The 17,966-nt window shown below is 35.6% G+C and overlaps 1 protein-coding gene across 2 annotated transcripts in view; it reads right to left on the bottom strand.

Annotated features, from left to right (window-relative positions):
- Nucleotides 1-8,902: 8,902 nt before the first annotated feature.
- Nucleotides 8,903-17,966, bottom strand: part of LOC129271746 (receptor-type tyrosine-protein phosphatase kappa-like) — a 53,496-nt gene continuing 44,432 nt past the window's right edge. For both annotated transcript variants that reach the window (XM_064106675.1, XM_064106676.1), the window contains 7 exons: nt 17,408-17,507; nt 14,208-14,287; nt 13,250-13,375; nt 12,396-12,527; nt 11,839-11,981; nt 10,914-11,049; nt 8,903-9,952 (listed from right to left, as the gene is read on the bottom strand). In XM_064106675.1, the coding sequence (XP_063962745.1) occupies nt 9,878-9,952; nt 10,914-11,049; nt 11,839-11,981; nt 12,396-12,527; nt 13,250-13,375; nt 14,208-14,287; nt 17,408-17,507 (792 nt within the window). In that variant the 3' untranslated portion in view covers nt 8,903-9,877. The remainder of the gene's footprint in view (nt 9,953-10,913; nt 11,050-11,838; nt 11,982-12,395; nt 12,528-13,249; nt 13,376-14,207; nt 14,288-17,407; nt 17,508-17,966) is intronic.

The following is a 17,966-nucleotide window of genomic DNA, read 5'->3' on the forward strand; positions in this document are numbered from 1 at the left end:
GAGTTACCAGTACCTCATCGAAATGTTTAGATCACATTCTCAGTTCAATGCCTGACAAGCATTTAATCAGTGACGTTGCTCAAATCGCATTAAGTGATCACTATCTAATTTATACATGCATTTGTGTACGCAATGAAAAGAAAATAAAACATAAAATGATTCGATATCGTGACTTTCAAAATTTTGATGCCAAATTATTTATTCAAGATTTGAAGATATGTGATACGTTCAATAATTCAAATAACAATAATTTACCATTAAATGAAATGTGGTCCAAATGGAAAACGTCTTTCCTTGAACTTTGTAACAAACATGCTCCTTTCAAAGAAAGTAGATTGAAAGATCGTCATAATCCATGGATTTCCTCTGATGTAGTGAAACTTATGTATAAAAGAGATTTTTTGAAAAAGAAGTATGATAAGCTTAAACTTCCTGATGTTTTGCATGAATTTCGTCAAACACGGAATAATGTCACAAAATTGATAAAAAATAAAAAAAGAGAGTACTTTAATAACATAACCGAAATGTATAAAGGTAATTATGGAAAGAAATTAATAAATTTACAGGACAGAAACAAAAAAAATAATGATATACCCAATTCCTTGAATGGGGATGATTTTAACGATTTTTTAATGAATGCTGGCAAGACAATTTCAGACTCATTTAAAAACGATGCTTTTGTTTGGATCCATCCTGACAGCATTTATACTTTTACATTCCAGTGTGTCACTAGTGAAAAGGTAACAAAGATCCTTTCACAGTTGCCTAGTGACTCTAATCTTGACATTTTAAATTTAGATACCAAACTATTAAGTATAGCGGCTCCTTTTGTAAGTGCATCATTGAGTGTAATTTTTAATGAAAGCCTGTCTCGCGGATCTATACCAGATGACTGGAAGATCGCTCGAACCACTCCAATTTATAAAGGTAAAGGGGATTTGGATGATATGACTAATTACAGGCCAATATCTGTTGTATGCCATTTGGCAAAGTTACTCGAAAGAGAGGTACAAAGTCAGTTTCTTTTTTATCTTAAAAAACACAATTTCATAAAACATTGACCAATATGCATTTTTACCTAATCATTCGACAACTACATGTTTACATAAAATATTAGATGATTTGTATGATTCTTTTAACGAACGTGAGATGGTCGGTGCTTGTTTTTTGGACATATCTAAATGTTTTGACTGTATTAATAATAATATCCTATTGAAAAAATTGAAATATATGGTGTTAAAAATAATGAGTTGATATGGTTTACTAATTACTTATCAGGTAGAAAACAAACTGTTTATTGTCATGGAAAACTGTCTAAATTTAATAATCTTTCTGTAGGAATTCCCCAGGGTAGTGCCCTTGGACCCCTACTTTTTCTTGTTTTTATTAATGACGTAAGTGAATGTTTATTATCATGTTCATGCAATATATACGCAGATGATGTTGTTATTTATATTTCTGATAAAAGTACCGAAGTCATTACGTCTAAATTACAGGCTGATCTTGAAAACATAAGTAGGTGGTGTAAGAGAAATAAATTAAAAGTCAATGTTGACAAAACGTATGCTATGTTGTTAAAACGAAGCACACGTACTTCTCAAGAATTAAACATACATCTGGATAATAACATTATAAAACAAGTAAAACATATTCGGTATCTAGGAATCGAAATTGATGAGAATCTTACGTGGAATTTGCAGGTAAAGAACCTAAGTAGATCTTTAGCTTTTAAGTTATTTTCTTTGAAAAAGGTAAGTAATTTCACTAATACGAGCGTTCTCAATAAAATTTATAATTGTACAGTTCAACCTATACTGGATTACTCTTGTTCGGTATGGGGGAACTGTTCTGTCAGTAATAGGAAAATTTTGTTTAGATTACAAAAAAGAGCAGCAAGAATAGTAAAGAAAATTTTTGATTATACTCGTGATGGCATTGACATTATCAAGAGATTGAAGTGGCAGGTTTTAGAAAAAAAGGCGAAATTATTTCCTTGCATGTATTATGTATAACTGTGTCTATGGATATGCTCCGGTACGTTTATGTAATTCTATTGATATGGTTTTTGATAGACATCCAATGAATACAAGATTTGCCAATTCGCTCAACGTTGTTATACCTAAACCGAACATTGAGTTTTTTAAGAATAGCTTATGATATGCAGGAGGAAATGTATGGAATAGTTTAGATTCAGAACTTCAGAATGCAACTTCAATTGATACTTTTAAAAGGAAATATAAGAAAACACACTTCGCGTAACACTCTCTCCGCTCTCCATTCTATTCATCTTTATGCCGGTTTATGTTTTCAACTTTCAATTTAGTATTTATCACCCAGTGCACATATATCTTTTGTTTGTTATATATCTATGTTTGTTAATACCGATGTCACTCATTTTTTTTTTTTTTTTACTATTTACTATGTCTGAATTTAAATTGTTTAATGCATATTTTCTGTACATTGTTAGATGTTTACTATGTCAACAGGACCATGTTGAAAAACAGTGTATATATTATCTGAACATGCTTATCCTGTGTAAAGATTTTTAAATAAATAAGATAAATAAAATAAAATTCCACTCGAAACTATTTTATTTCTCAAGTATTCCTTTATCATCAAATTGTAGTTCATATATGTGCCTATTTCAGGCAAAAAAACTCCAATCATATGTTGATGTTGTTGATTTTTTAGATATTGACGTAAATGTAGATTTGAAGCATTATGCTCAGTTTCCCCATGGAAAAACGCATTATCTAGATGACGAACATGTTACTTAAATTCATTTTTATCATATTAACTTACACATTCGACATTGCCTCACTACCAATAAATAATGCATCAATGTGTTATTCAAGGGGAAAATAATTGCTTAAAAAGATGAAATGATGAAGGGCGACATCACCAACAACGGCGTCCTCTGTGGTAAATTCCAAACTTCACGGGAATTGTCTCAAGAGTGTTGACATTTTACGACAGAGGGGGCCGTAGTTTGTAGTGGGCACCCCAATGTATCTAAGCTAGTATTGCATCAAGATCTTAATACAAACTCAAAGAGGTAAAATAGATGAACAGCAACTCAGGAGACGTGTTAATTACAAACTTTATAAGAATGTTTTGCGTAATGTTTGACCATTTTCATGATTTGGGGGACTTCACCGCAGAGGGCGTCCTTGTTGGAAGAGGGCGCCCTTCGTGTCTGTAAGCTATTATTGTTATATTGAATTACCCATTGATGTATTATTTCATGGTAATGAAGCAATATAGATTGAGTAAGTGGAGATAAAACTGAATGGAATTCTCTTTCAGCAGTACTGTCGACACTGCGTTTTTCCATGAGGAAACCATGCTTAGATTTTCCCAAAAATTTACACATTTTCTTCAATATCTCAAAAACAACAACAAAATAGGCACATATGCCCTTTGATGCAATTTGATGATGAAAGAATACTGAGAAATATAACAGATTTGAGCGGCTTTGAGAAAAACACAATATAGATACTGCGTTTTTTCCATGAGTAGGCAGATATGGTTATTTCATGAACTGCATTGAGACGTATACGCTTTTTTTTTTCGGGAGCGGGACAGCATGAAAACTATTGATTATGCTGGTATAAGAGGTAAATTCGATTATTGTAATAGCTTGTGTCCTCTACGCATTACCCTATTCTCAACATTTATTTTTTTTTCCCATTATCGAGAAAATGACACTATATACCAGTTCGATCGGCAAAAAAAAATATTACCTATATACGACCCAAGGTCCCAATGACTGTCGTTGAAGGTGTTAACGGACTGTCCCCAAAGTTATATCTCATAGTTTTTGACATTGAAATACCCATCACACGTGTGGCACACATGACACGCTCTCATTCACAAGCAACATTATAGGAGGTCAGTTCCTATTGCAGCCCGACAATTATGGAAAAAAAATTCCCCTTAAGAATTGAACAACTTGAAGTAATTTCAAAATAAACTTAAAAACATATCCCTGTAGAATGTACAGCATCTAGGTGATTTCGCAGAGGATAGAATATATACTGATATACTGAGATACTATATATATATATACTATATATAAATATATATATATACACTACTCAAAAAAAGTTAAGGACCACTTTTTAAAACGTACATAAAGATTTTATACAAGGTGTTTTATTTCTGGAAATACCTCAGTACAACTGTCCTAAATGTCATTAAACACGCTGTAATCAATTTCACGCATGGGTGGTTTCAGTTGTTGCACAATGTCTCTCGCATCACTGCACATCCTGAAAAGTGGGCCCCGAGGGGTATCAGCTACCGACATGAAGTGGTAAAAACGAATGTCTGAGTGTCTTTCAGGCAGTTCAGTAACGAGTGTGACCACCTCCTGCAGCAATAACGGCTTCACAGCGCTGTCTCATGGAGCTGATGAGGCGATTGATGTCTCTGACGTCCAGTGCATCCCATGCAGCCTCCAGAGCCACACCCAGCTGCTGCAGTCCAAGTGGATGGGCTTCGAGCTGCTCGAGACTCCTCCCCATCATGTCCCAGACGTGCTCTATCGGGTTTCAGTCCGGGGACCTCGCTGGCCACTCCATACGCTCAATCCCCTGGCCCTCAAGGAACTCGGTCACCACCCTAGCTCGGTGGGCACGGGCATTGTCATCCATGAAAATGATGTTTTGTCCCACATTTTCTGCAAATGGCACCACTATAGGTTCAAGGACCTCATCCCTGTACCTCACTCCTGTCATTGCTCCCCCTGGGACCACGTAGAGACGAGTACGGTTGGCGTAGGTGATGCCTCCCCACACCATGACGCTGCCTCCCCCATAACGGTCATGTTCTGCAATACAGGGGTCTGCAAATCTCTCTCCTGGTCGCCTCCAGACTCTCGAACGTCCATCATTGTGGTCAAGGGAAAATCTGCTCTCATCTGTGAACAGAACTCTACGCCATTGCTGTCTGGTCCATCTGACATGCTCCCGGGCCCAGTTGAGACGAATTCTTCTGTGAGCAGGGGTGAGTGGGACACACTGAGCTGGCCGTCTGGCATGCATATTGGCTCTGTGAAGTCGGTAACGGATTGTTTGAGTGGAAACAATCACTCCAGTTGCTGCAGCGAAGTCATTGTTGAGGCGGCGTGCACTGTGAATTAAGCGGTTGCGGAGGCTGAGATTCGTCAAGTAGCGATCATCTCTAGGGGTTGTCGAAACTGGTCGGCCACTGCGGGGTCTCTCGGAGTATAGCCCTGTCTCTCGGTGTCTTTGATTTGCTCTGCTAATGACACTGTGTGACACGCCCATCATTCTGGCTACTCTTCGCTGACTGAGGCCAGCTTCCAGCATCCCTAGGGCTCTGGCTACATCTGTTTCACTTAGGTGGTGTCTTGGCATTGAAAGACACTCAGACATTCGTTTTTACCACTTCATGTCGGTAGCTGATACCCCTCGGGGCCCACTTTTCAGGATGTGCAGTGATGCGAGAGACATTGTGCAACAACTGAAACCACCCATGCGTAAAATTGATTACAGCGTGTTTAAGGACATTTAGGACAGTTGTACTGAGGTATTTCCAGAAATAAAACACCTTGTATAAAATCTTTATGTACGTTTTAAAAAGTGGTCCTTAACTTTTTTTGAGTAGTGTATATATATAGTATCTCAGTATATCAGTATATATCTCAGTATCTCAGTATACAGTATATATATATAGAGAGAGAGAGATATATATATATATATACTGTATATGCAAATAACCATTGCGTTATGTAGATATGTATTTGTATTCACTTTAGTCAAAATCGTTTCGAACTAGACTACTGCGCCACCTAGGTCGTTGAACTTGCTTATGGTGCGCAGATCAACATTGAAGCCTAATGCTATTTTGAATCTATGTGTACATGTATTATCTGCTCAACATTACAATGATTGTTGATAAGGTAAAGCTTATATTTTGTTCCGGTAAAACGTGCATGTCACTATACAGCTACAGATCATATTCATGGACCTGTGTAGTAGGTCCATGCATTATATGAATGCCGGTGTCCGTGAATTGGTTGTGATATGGAGGTTATACAACATAAAACTATTTCATCTGACGTTATGGATTTCTCAATAGATGCATTTTGGACGCATTTCTATAAACTAATCATGTCTAGTTTTATGTTTTTTTCCCCCAAATCATTTCGTTTTCATTGAAGATATATATCTTCGAGTGGGGCTTTCAATTTATACATGAACCGTATGTATAATGGTTTTGATTATTAGTCTAAAGTTTAAATAATACTAGTGTAGCCGATGATGTCCATCGGTAAAAAAACCCATAAAAGTCGAAAAGCAAAGACTGACGTACATTCGATTATATTTATTTGTTAACATAATAAAAACAAATTCATAGCGCTGTAAATGCTAAAAGAAATATCTCGTTTAAATCGAAAATTAACTTTAGGAGCTTTATTTTAATATTTACTGCTAAATACTAGATACCATTATAATAAATGTTGATTCAAAATGAAAATAAATAATTATGGAAACAATTACTAATCAATTACTTGGATAACGTCATGAACGTCGTTTAATGAGTCTTATAATATTTTCAACAAAGTTATGATAGAATACAGATGACATAAGATATGGAATTTTTTAAAATCATAATCAAACTTAAGATTTTATCCATGTTATATATGTTCTGTTTGTAAAATTATAAAATTGTGGGCACAATCAACTGCAGTACTGTTTTGATAAACAATGAAATACTGTACTACAAACATGACAAATATTTACATACACAGTCTCAAAGTGATGTACATGTATATGAAGGGGGAATATAGAGATCTATAAAATTTATTAGGTAAAGTATGTTTCACGGTAAAGACGACAATGAATAAAGTTAGCCAGAATATGGTGTCGTATTACCCATCACACTTTTTCCTTCTTAACCCAAACAATATAGGAAAAATATACTGTATCATTTTTGTAGGAGAAAATAAACTACCCATTATGCCTACTGAGTTATACCTCAAGCAAAACAAATAGGCATTGCCTTATGATGAACCACTGTACATAAAATTTAGATTTTAAAAGAAAAATAGTGTGATGAATACGTTTTTGGTGACTCACAAATGTTGCCATGAACCTGGATGATGTGGGTATTGAACTATTAAGAAACCGGGTTTTTACATTTTTCATGGAGCTCATCAATTAAAAGGACAAATATGGGCCCCATCTTACAAAGAGTTATGATTGATCCGATCAATCACAACTATGGACGGCCAGCAACGTCAACATCTATTATGCATGTATGTTCAACATATTTTCGAACTATGATGCATATTCACGTATTTATTGTTTTCTTGAAAATTCACTGTGCTTCTTTTTGTTTACAGAGGACGTTGTGCAAATTTCCTGTAGAAAAAAATTATGACATTGATGGATTTCCATAGAGTTACGATTGATTGGATCGATCGTAACTCTTTGTAAGACGAGGCCCAGGTTTTGCAATTTGCTGGTAAATTAAAATGATACTGATAGGTACTTCCTTTTAGCCTGGTTCCCAACCCGAGTCGGCGGACATGGTCAAGCAACTTTTGATGAGATTGTCTCTCTCCTACATTTCAGTAAGATCAGTCTTTCTCCCAACTCCCTGATCTACATGCAAATTAAGCATAGTAAACCTGCGAGGCCTCACTTGTAAACCGATTAACATAAAACTTTGCGAGTGATCTTGTGGCTGATTTTTACGATTGATCATACATGATAATAAATGCAATCAATGGTTGATTTCAGCCCAACGAGCAATCGCTATGCTTTATGATACAGGGCTCAGGTCAGTCTACCTTGATCGTTGTGATCGTCAATTATCGGGCTTCTTTCGGAGAGGGAAAGTTCAGCCTGAAAACGCACCAGTTTTTATTCAAAAGAAAACAGATAATGACACAAAAATATTTAAAGGTTTGACGAAAATCCATTAAAGAATAACGGATTTACATAATATTAATATTTTTTCATGACGTCACAGACAAGCAGCTTTTCTATATTATGTCGATATATTATGTCGATATTAAAATATAATAAGTTGTATTTTCTACTAACCAAAATGAACGTTAGTTTTTGCAGTGGGTTTATCATCAACGACAGACATAATTTCATATCCATTTCTAAATATGGATATTTTTATCCATCATGTTTTATTGAAAAAAATAATGGATATTATGTCACACGATATATGCGGGAGCTGCTCGTATACAACGACACAAATTAAGAGCTATAGAAAAAATAATTACTCTCTTAATTTTTATGGATTCTCATCAAATATTTGATGTTTTTTCCTTTTTTTCTGCTCGGATTAAAACAAACTTAAAGTCAGGGTGATCTTCCCTATAGCAAATATTTTGAACATATCATAAATTAGTAAGAAATTCATATACTGCTAGGTTCCCAATCCAGAACTGATCAACTTGATCTATTCCAATTTGGGCGTCAATGAGCAGGGCGATGTCTATCATGGTGGATAGATGATGGCATGGACGATGCCAGTGTATTTTGATAGTGGGCAAGGTTAGTTCACGTCATATTTCTTCTCAACTGAATTATAGGCCAGGGGAATCACCCATGTAAAACAGTGCACAGTAATCTGATTCAAACCTCAAACAGCCTTTTATATCTTCCTCCCCACTGCCCTCTCGCGTCGGGTGCACAAGTACTAACCACACAAAATGAAGTTTTCCTATCAAGAGAGAAAATAATGAGGCTCGCAGTGAATGTTGAATTTACACAACTTCTCTTTTTTGTCGAAGGGGACTTCCTCGAAAAGAGATACAGTATGTATTAAATCCTTAAATCTAAACGCGACTAACATTTTTTATATCAAGTTCAAAACTCTAATGTAACATAATGTGAAATATATCAGTGGGGGAATAACAAAATTTGTATGAAAAATGCAACATTTCCACAAACGCAACATGGTATATTGCTGCCCGACACTTAATTATTGCAATATAAAAATATATGGTACTGACAAAACGAGACCAAACACTGACAACTAGTTCCCATTATCCGAAGAGTCAGAGGTAAACCACATTGGACATTGGAAACATACAGAACGCCCAACATGTCCATGGCGGATGATGAGTTTGTCAAAACACTGTGGATGCTCATTTTGCCAATGTTCATACTAACAAGACAAAGGACGAATAAAAAGATAAAATATATATTTTTAATGACAAAAATACGAAGGTACAGAAAGGGGGTGGAGATTGAGACAATCATAGAAAGACAACGAGATAATTGCAAACATACATAGCTGTATGGCGGGGTTACTGTTTAGAGAAAAAAAAATGTTGGGCAGAAAGACCGAGATGGTGATTTTTTTTCTTCTTTCGAGACACTGAACGAAAAAGCCGTTTGTTTGAAAGTTCAAAAATAGTTCTTAGGTTGACGGGCTGAAACTGTGTTGCTTAAAATATTAAACATGATTCTACGGTGTACAAGCCTTATATCGAATATATCATAAAACAAAAATATGTATAAAAATCTCGATAAATTACTAAATTCTTTGACTTCTATTCACGTTATAAAAAGGACATTATCGTTACTATTAATGTACAAATGAAGAAGTACAATTATATTGGATTTAAATATTTTCTAACATTATCCTATGAGCTGAGAGGTTTTCCTCGAATATTAAATTCATAAAACATTTTAAAGGCCTGCACGTGCCCCAAAAAAGATACTTAATAGCCTTTTTTATGTCAAAGAAAAACAAATTCTTGCGTTTTTTCAGGTCACATCCGATTGGTCACGTTGAATCTATTTTATTTGTAATTCTGGTGTGAAAGAAAAAAGTCTGACAAGCTTGAAGCACACTTTGAGGAGCCACTGGTGTCCGTTTCTCACATGTAGTTGGCATAGGTCTGCACTGAATCCTGATAGGCTGCTAATACATCATAGCAGAACTCATACCGTTCCTGCAAAGATTGAACAGATTCATTTAAAAAATGCAAGATATTTGGAAAGTGAAGCAGAAGAAATTAATCCGAATTAAAACAGCATGATTCTTATCATATAGGAAATCAGACTTTCATGCTTTTGCTATAACCTATATCATTTATTTGGATAATCTAGACATCCATTCTCACAATAGGTACCCAGCATGTTTTTTTTCTCCCTCTCTCTCTCTCTCTCTCCTTCTGTTGTCTATCAGGGACAAACTATTGGGGATCAAACAGCATTAGGATTGACTCTGAATATACAATTACGTATATGTGACATTGCTTTACAGTCTTAAAGGACAAGTCCACCCCAGAAAAATATTGATTTGAATAAATAGAGAAAAATTTAACAAACATACAAATGTGAGATGGAAAAAGTAAATGCCAAGACATGCAGAATTCGCTTGTGTTTGCAACGAGCAATTTACTGAACAGCTTCAAGATTGTTAGGTACTATTGCGTATTTACAGCTGCCTTAGTCATGTTTCTTTATCATATTTTGAATGAGTAAATTTACGAAACTGCTAGTCTTGTATTTAATTTTGATAGAAATATCTTTTTTTTTTTAATGAAGTAAAAAGATGGGGAGACTGCTGACCTTATGATAAAAACTAAAGCGACAGATGAGAAACACAAAAGGAAAAGAGGAAAGGATGGTATAAAATACCTTTACTAACTTTTTTAAAACAAAATTAATTCTAATTTTTTTATTAACAACTCCTCCCCCCCCCCCCCCTGCCCCTGGGCCCACACCCGTGAAAATAATAAAATACACTGGCGCTACCCCAGCATTTGGGCACATTTAAACTTTTATTCCTGAAGATGCTTTTTAGGGTTTTGAATACGTTGGACTGTAACAATACTGACTGGTTGTTTACCTAAATTTAGGCATCTAACCTTCGACATTAATCAAGAGAATATGGAAATATGTGCTTACCAATTTGTCAACAACTCCCGGTCTAGACTTGCGAAGACGTTTGACTGCGCTGAATACATCGACCACCTTGTCTTCCCTTACTTTGTCGATAGCAGCAAGGGCGGCGAGGAAGGTCGGTGAAGCCCCAACCCCATCCCTAAGCAAAAAAAAAAACAAAAAAAAACAAAAAAAACAAGAAAAGTTACAAATGAAGTGAGACAGCGAAATAATGTAGGAGGATGTGGTGTGTGTAAGAACGTGTAATCACCTTAAAACTGCGGGGAGTTATGGCACTGGACCCCATTGGAAATAAGCCATCTCGGCTTTCATGGGCTATCATTGATATCATATCACTCGATCTATCGCTTCGGGGTCGTTTCTGAAAACGAGGACGTCCCCAATTTAATCCTCGCAAATGGCTACAAATCGAACTGAGATGGCGATAAACTACTTTACAAAATGGTTACTGAAAATTTTGAATATATATCCCGAATGTCCTCGGTTGCATGTAGATTGTTATACAAACACAAATGTCCCTACATATATGGTGGATATTGGAGTGTTTGTGGGTAAAACCACTAGGAGTTCTGCAGAGTGCGTTGTTCATTTGTTTTTACTGTACCTATTCTGTAGCAATTACAAGTAAGCAGGCGTATGTGTGTGCGGTGTGTGAAGGAGGGAGAGTGTGTGTGTGTGTTGAGTGGAAAGGTGAATGGGTGTGTGCATAAAAATGTAAGGGTGGGTGGGGATGTTAGGATCTAGGAGTGTGTGTGTTGACGAACACAACGTCGGAGTCTTTTTTATCACAGCAAATATTGTTGACTCTCTTAAATAAAATAAAACTCTTTAACTTGATATTTGAAAAAAATGATATTAAAATTCTCCTGGGGAATTTTCTATGACTGTGGTTGATCTACAAATTCAATAATTTATATACGTTACGTACATACAAACGATGAGGAACTTCTTCTCAGAGGCATTGTTATTCTCAGCTTGCATAAGAAGATCAAAGAAGTCCATCTTGGAGCTCGGAACCAGTGAATGATTTGGCCATCCCAGATATTGAAACTGTGTTATCTTATGTTTCCCCTATAATGAAAAAAAAGGAAATGCTGTATGCCGTTCAAATATAATGCGTCAATAGTGCAGTTCTTAAAGAAGGGAAATTTTTCCAAATATGTGACATTTCTTCATAAAGAGAAAATATTTGTTTTTTTTTTTCCTTCGAAACGTACTATTACCGGTAATACCATTATTGCTAATGTAATCAGCACGGGGGATAAATATATCTCTTAAAAATTGACTTTGTCTTGCTGCTGATATCAAATAAGAACTTAACCTTTATTAATAAAACCATGAAAACAATATCCAACATTCCCTTTGGGCAGCGGGTAGAGACATTGAATATGGTACGTGATGGCCTATACACGAACTGACTATCATTATTATATATTATTATTATTATCATCATTATCATTATTGTTATTATTATTATCATTTTACCTTTTTCTTGGACGAGGTAATTTGGAGGACCCGTTCAAACATGGTCTCTGAAAGCTTTCTATCCGAGAGTAGCTCGATTGTAAACGAACCGGATTCGACTGTATTGCTATCCGGCCAGTACTGCGTGCATGTCTAGAACCAACAAAACAATATTACTCGTCATATGTTATTTCTTCCAAATCATCACTAAGTTTATAATTAACATACGGGCCTAACACCTTATTAGCATGTTAAGATCAATAAAACAACCGATTTGGGACTCTGTGCAATGATGCCACTGCCATAAGTGTTGTATACAGGGGATAATTCACTATGGGATATGACATTACTTTCGTCTTACTTCAGGAAGATGAATTAACAAAAAACATTAAATTTGAAAAACCGAAATGTGCAACCTCACATTGTTTTAATTTGAATGCCCAAAATTGGGGTCGGACACTAAAGTCTGACATCTAAAAAATCGTAGGATTGCGTGCATGCGTTCATGAATATCCATACGCGCTTGTATATTATAATTATCGAACAAAAAACACTATTTTGATCGATATCACAGCCAAGGCACAACATTTGTATGTGCAGGTCAAGTGACCCGAAATAGCTCCAAAACGTGATATCATGAACAACTCTACTCCAGATTCTCTTTCTAGCTAATACTCATAAATTTATCATTAATATTTCCCTGATTACAATCTATCAGTTTGTTGTTTGTGATTGAAATAAAGTCACCGACGGCTTCCATACGACGAAGTACATTTTAAGGTTTACGTGTTTACATTAAAGAAAACTCATAATAAAATGTCCAATCGTTGATAAATAATCTACAAAAGATTGGGAGAAGACGTAATTAGTATTACCGAGTCCATTTCGTTGAGGTGAATGATCGTGTTTATTTCGTAATCCCATACAAGGCGCCAGAAATCTCCTACGGTAGACTTCAGAGGGCATTGCGTACACACGTGGGCGTTCTTACGACCCTCAACCTAAAAATAAAAATATCGCACTGGTCTACATTCTAACATATGTTGCAATCTTAACTATGATTCGGAAACAAATTCGAAAGAAGAGTTAGGCGACGATAATTAAAAAAATATTGTCTACATTACATATTGCCATCAAATATTTGGAAAACAGATATTTTAACCAGTCTGAAATGGGATTTGAATTCATTATCTTACATCTACACGGGATTTCGGTAACCAAATCATAAATTCGTTTGGATTCAGATTCAGACAATCAAATTCAGCATTCGGCAACAATGAAGAGGCATGGGATATCTCCATCTAAATCATGAATTTGCAAAAGATACTTAACCGTAAAACGTCTTACCATTTAACTAGAATTCCCAAATGAAAAATTGGTACGGCTGCCATATCTAAAATGTGTAACATGCGAACACATAAAGATGATATGGAGAAGTATAGTGCTAAATGTGTGGGGGGGGGGCTTTATTTGACAGGGGCCGCGGTTTTCGGTTTTCGAAGTGGGGGGGGCTGAGCCAAAGGTGGGGGCTGACCACGCAAAAAATCACAATCATATGGTCATTTTTACGTTTTTGTACACGGCCCCTGTTTGAATATTGGAATGGAATTACATTGAGTTTATAATACGAACTTGAATTATTATTATAGATATATTCAACGTTTATTGCAGCAAATTTTATCGAGAATGTCACACAGTTTCACACACTATATTGTTTTATGCATGCAGGGTAATATTACTGTACTTTCATACTGTCAGCAGGATCTATTTGTTGTTGCCGCTGCTATTCTACCATTATGATAAGATGGCAACGACATTATAAAAGTAACTTACATCAAAGAAAGATGCGTTGATATAATCATTGTCGGCCGCTTTTTCCCCAGGCGTCATCAACAAAGGTTTAGATTTGTCCACTGTAATAAACAAGTCGTTGTATAAATCATCTTACAATCGCAATAATAGCATATTCTATACATTACATCCATGTTGTTGGTTTTTTCTTTAACATAACAACTTTTACAATTTTTTCTTTAGTGAGTCACAAGTATTTTCATTTCACAACGGTCAATTGGCAAATAATTATACCATTATATCTAATGACCACACTTAATATTGGGTAAAATTTTAACCAGCACGAGGGTAACTATGTGTCCAGTATTTTATCCAATGTGGGGAGCATATTGTCCAGTAAGGTTAAAAAATAAGCAGCCATTACTTTAGAATGGGCAAAACCTTTATCACACTGGATAAATATAAATTCCCGAAAGAATTGTCCATTGTTGGTTGGACACATAATTACCCCCATTGGAGCATTTTTACCCAATATTTTATCTAATGCAGCCATCCTATTCGTCTTCAAAATCAGTGGTTAAAAATGACACAACCGGCAAACCACAGAATATGAGGTATGTGTTATATTAAGTGTGATAATTCCTGAAATAATCATTTTACACAGTAAAAACACTTTATTTAACCTGGCGTGCTATGCCAAGTTTAGGGTAAAAAAATAATCAATATAGCATCTTCACATAATTATTTTTATTATATCGCGCGCAAATACTATACGTTGTTGTAAAGATCTCATATCATTCATTTTTTTTTCAATATTTTTAAGCGTATAGACAGTTCATGTTTTGTGAAACTTTAAATGTACGCGCATTCCAAACGTTCCACGCCTATGACAGCCTTTGTTTATGTTCGACAAACGTTCGTCTGACTATTCAAGAAGGACTACATTATCTGTCGCACGGATTTAGGATATTTAAGGACGTTCCACAGTTATGTTTGTGCGCATTATGATCTGCGCATAGTTTACACTCCGCGCGCTGACGTCACAATGGATGAACATGTGACTAATTAGCTGCGGGTATGAGCCGATTTTTCTCATCTTCTGCACTTTAACTGCAGATCCGATACGTTATTTCATGAAGCTAAAAATTGAATTATTCCATGGACCATTCAAAAAAAAATTATGTACAATTTCAAAATACTTTACTCTGCAGTGCTGCCAAGAATCACGAATATTACCCCGAGTTTGAATAAATGGTACAGTGGTTTTTATTTTTTATTCACATAGATACAAAGCATTCGGCGCATATTTGGTGTTTTAAAAAGCACATTTGCTCAAAAAAAAATGCTGGTAGTTTAAAAACAAGCACATGAACCCCTATTTTTTAATGTTTGTACCTCTTAGGTATACCTTCCTCTACAACTCTGCAAATTTTGGTGAAAATGACATGGATTTTGAATAAAGTGCAGCATTTATTGTACGTTTGTAGTTTGTTACTGAAATTTCACATTTTTTTTATTGGGATTTTGTTATCTTTTACGCCATTTTTAAGAACTGACAGTGCTGTTAGACTTAAAATTGCATACAAATAGCACTATAAATAGATTCTCCATTCTAATGATACAATTATTAACTCTCTTGCAAAATTTGATGACTTTTTCATGTATTTTGACTGAGTAATAGAGGTTTAAACTCATTGTAGTAATCTTGGGCGGTCTAAAAATGCCAAAGTCTTTTGAATGCGCAATTCTTAAGAACATCAATTTGGGCGAACTTTGAAGCTCTATAGCAAAAAATCAAGCACATGGACCTATGTTAATTTCTGCATATTTCGAATATTAAGGTTCTAAAGTATCTATGTGCAAAGTTTGGTGAAAATGACATGGATTTCACTTTAACTGTGGAACGTCCTTAAATAGCAGAAATGAGCTGACAGCACCTTGCCGACATAAGACTAAATATTTCCTGTATAATGTCAAGTAATAGTGGTAATCTAATTCCACCCAACAGATTACTTCAATCCGACAACCTTTAAATAAGGACCTTAAATATCTGTAATCCATGGTGTACTGGCCGTGCTTTCTTAGTCACTCATTTACGATCTTCATGTTAATGAATTTGTATAACCAATACAAATCACTTCACTTTGGACCTGAAGAGTTGAAACAGCTTTTTTGCTGTTCCTATGGAACAGATGCAGTCCATGAGGATAAACTAATTGCTTATTGTTCCGATAGTCGAGCACTCTTCTGAGGTGTTTTGCACTAATCATATCCTTGGGTATTTATATTTGCATTTTACATCCTTGGATTATCATCTGTTGAGAAAAAATCTAAATGATTTTATTCGTTTTTTGCGTGACGTGGAAAATGTTTGTTTTGTTCTTTTCGCGGACGAGAAAAGGTGACAAGTTTAATTTCGTTGTTGGGGTGAGTGCAACAACTTTGTACTTCACCTCTGCAGTGACCATCCCTTATGTCCACGGTCTAACTAGGCTTCTAGATGTCATTGTTGTATGTTTACCGTACCTTCTAGTGGAATTTGTTGGTAACATTCGCCGAGCCTTAATAGCTTTGTGGAGTCGTGAACTCAGATTCCTAATTTTTCATGCCGGGACATTGGATCATTTCAAGAACTAGCATTGGTGAGTGGATCTAGAAAACGGTTTTCTATAACATTTATATTTCTTAAATTTCTTATACACTGTACATATTCTTAAAAATTGAACATTGTCTTGTCTTGTCTTTCCGTTAATGCCCACAATCATTATATTGATTATTATGGCATATAAACGTCAAGATTGACTTGACCTGAATTTTGCCGGGACTCGCAGGTGCAATACACCGGGTGAACACCCTAATCTTTGACGAATAGTGTATTGGTTTTAATGTGCATAGGTTGTGACTCTCATATACACGGGACAAACATTTGCGTCCTTTCCGATGGACGGAGTGTTTTCCAACTACTTCACATCTGCACTGAATATAGTGGTGAGGCACGCTTACACACAACGCAATAGTGTCAGATTTTTTGTCACGTTGAGATCTACGATCTTATCCGAAACATGCGCTCTAACCGACTGAGCTACGCTGCCTCCCTGTTGTATGTATCAAATATTTGTTAAACCATCCTTAAACAATCACAAGTTCATTGTAGTAAATAATGTTGTTTGAAATGTATGCACGTTGTTTAATTCATGAAAAGCTTTGGATCATCATATAAACGAGAAGTCGAGAGCAATTACCTGGTACCAAATGAGGGTAGCGATTCTTTGGTGCATTTTCAGGCGCTGAGCCCTTCTGGTTCATTCCTATTAATTCCCGAGGGGCCATGAATTCAAGAACCTGAAAAGAAAAAAACAAAAATAAGCCGGTGGATATTCAAAAAAGTGTTTAATAAATTGCAATGATTTCATTTATATGAAAAAAAAAATCCTTCCTCTTCCCCAAATCCTGAGGAACTCGCGAAATGATCAAACTCGAAAATTGTTGCATAATAATGATAATATGCATTTATGTAGCGCCATCTATCTAGAAACAATCTATTCCGAGGCGCATTGCATAAATTTTCAGTGTCCTTTCTTCTCAATTTCTTGAATGTAAGAACTTCTAGTAATATTTTTGGAACAGGTTTGACATTTTTTCGGTTTAAAATTGAGTGTACAGTATAAAGAAGATCAAAATAATGTTTTCATCGTATTGCATACCCGATCCTAGCATTTTTCAATTTTGAATTCAGCTAGAGTTTCAATAGATAATCATTCCCTTTTCATTCAAGACTTAATTGGTAGATCTGCACTTTAA

Source organism: Lytechinus pictus, chromosome 11 (assembly GCF_037042905.1).
Source record: "Lytechinus pictus isolate F3 Inbred chromosome 11, Lp3.0, whole genome shotgun sequence".
NCBI classification, from domain to species: domain Eukaryota; kingdom Metazoa; phylum Echinodermata; class Echinoidea; order Temnopleuroida; family Toxopneustidae; genus Lytechinus; species Lytechinus pictus.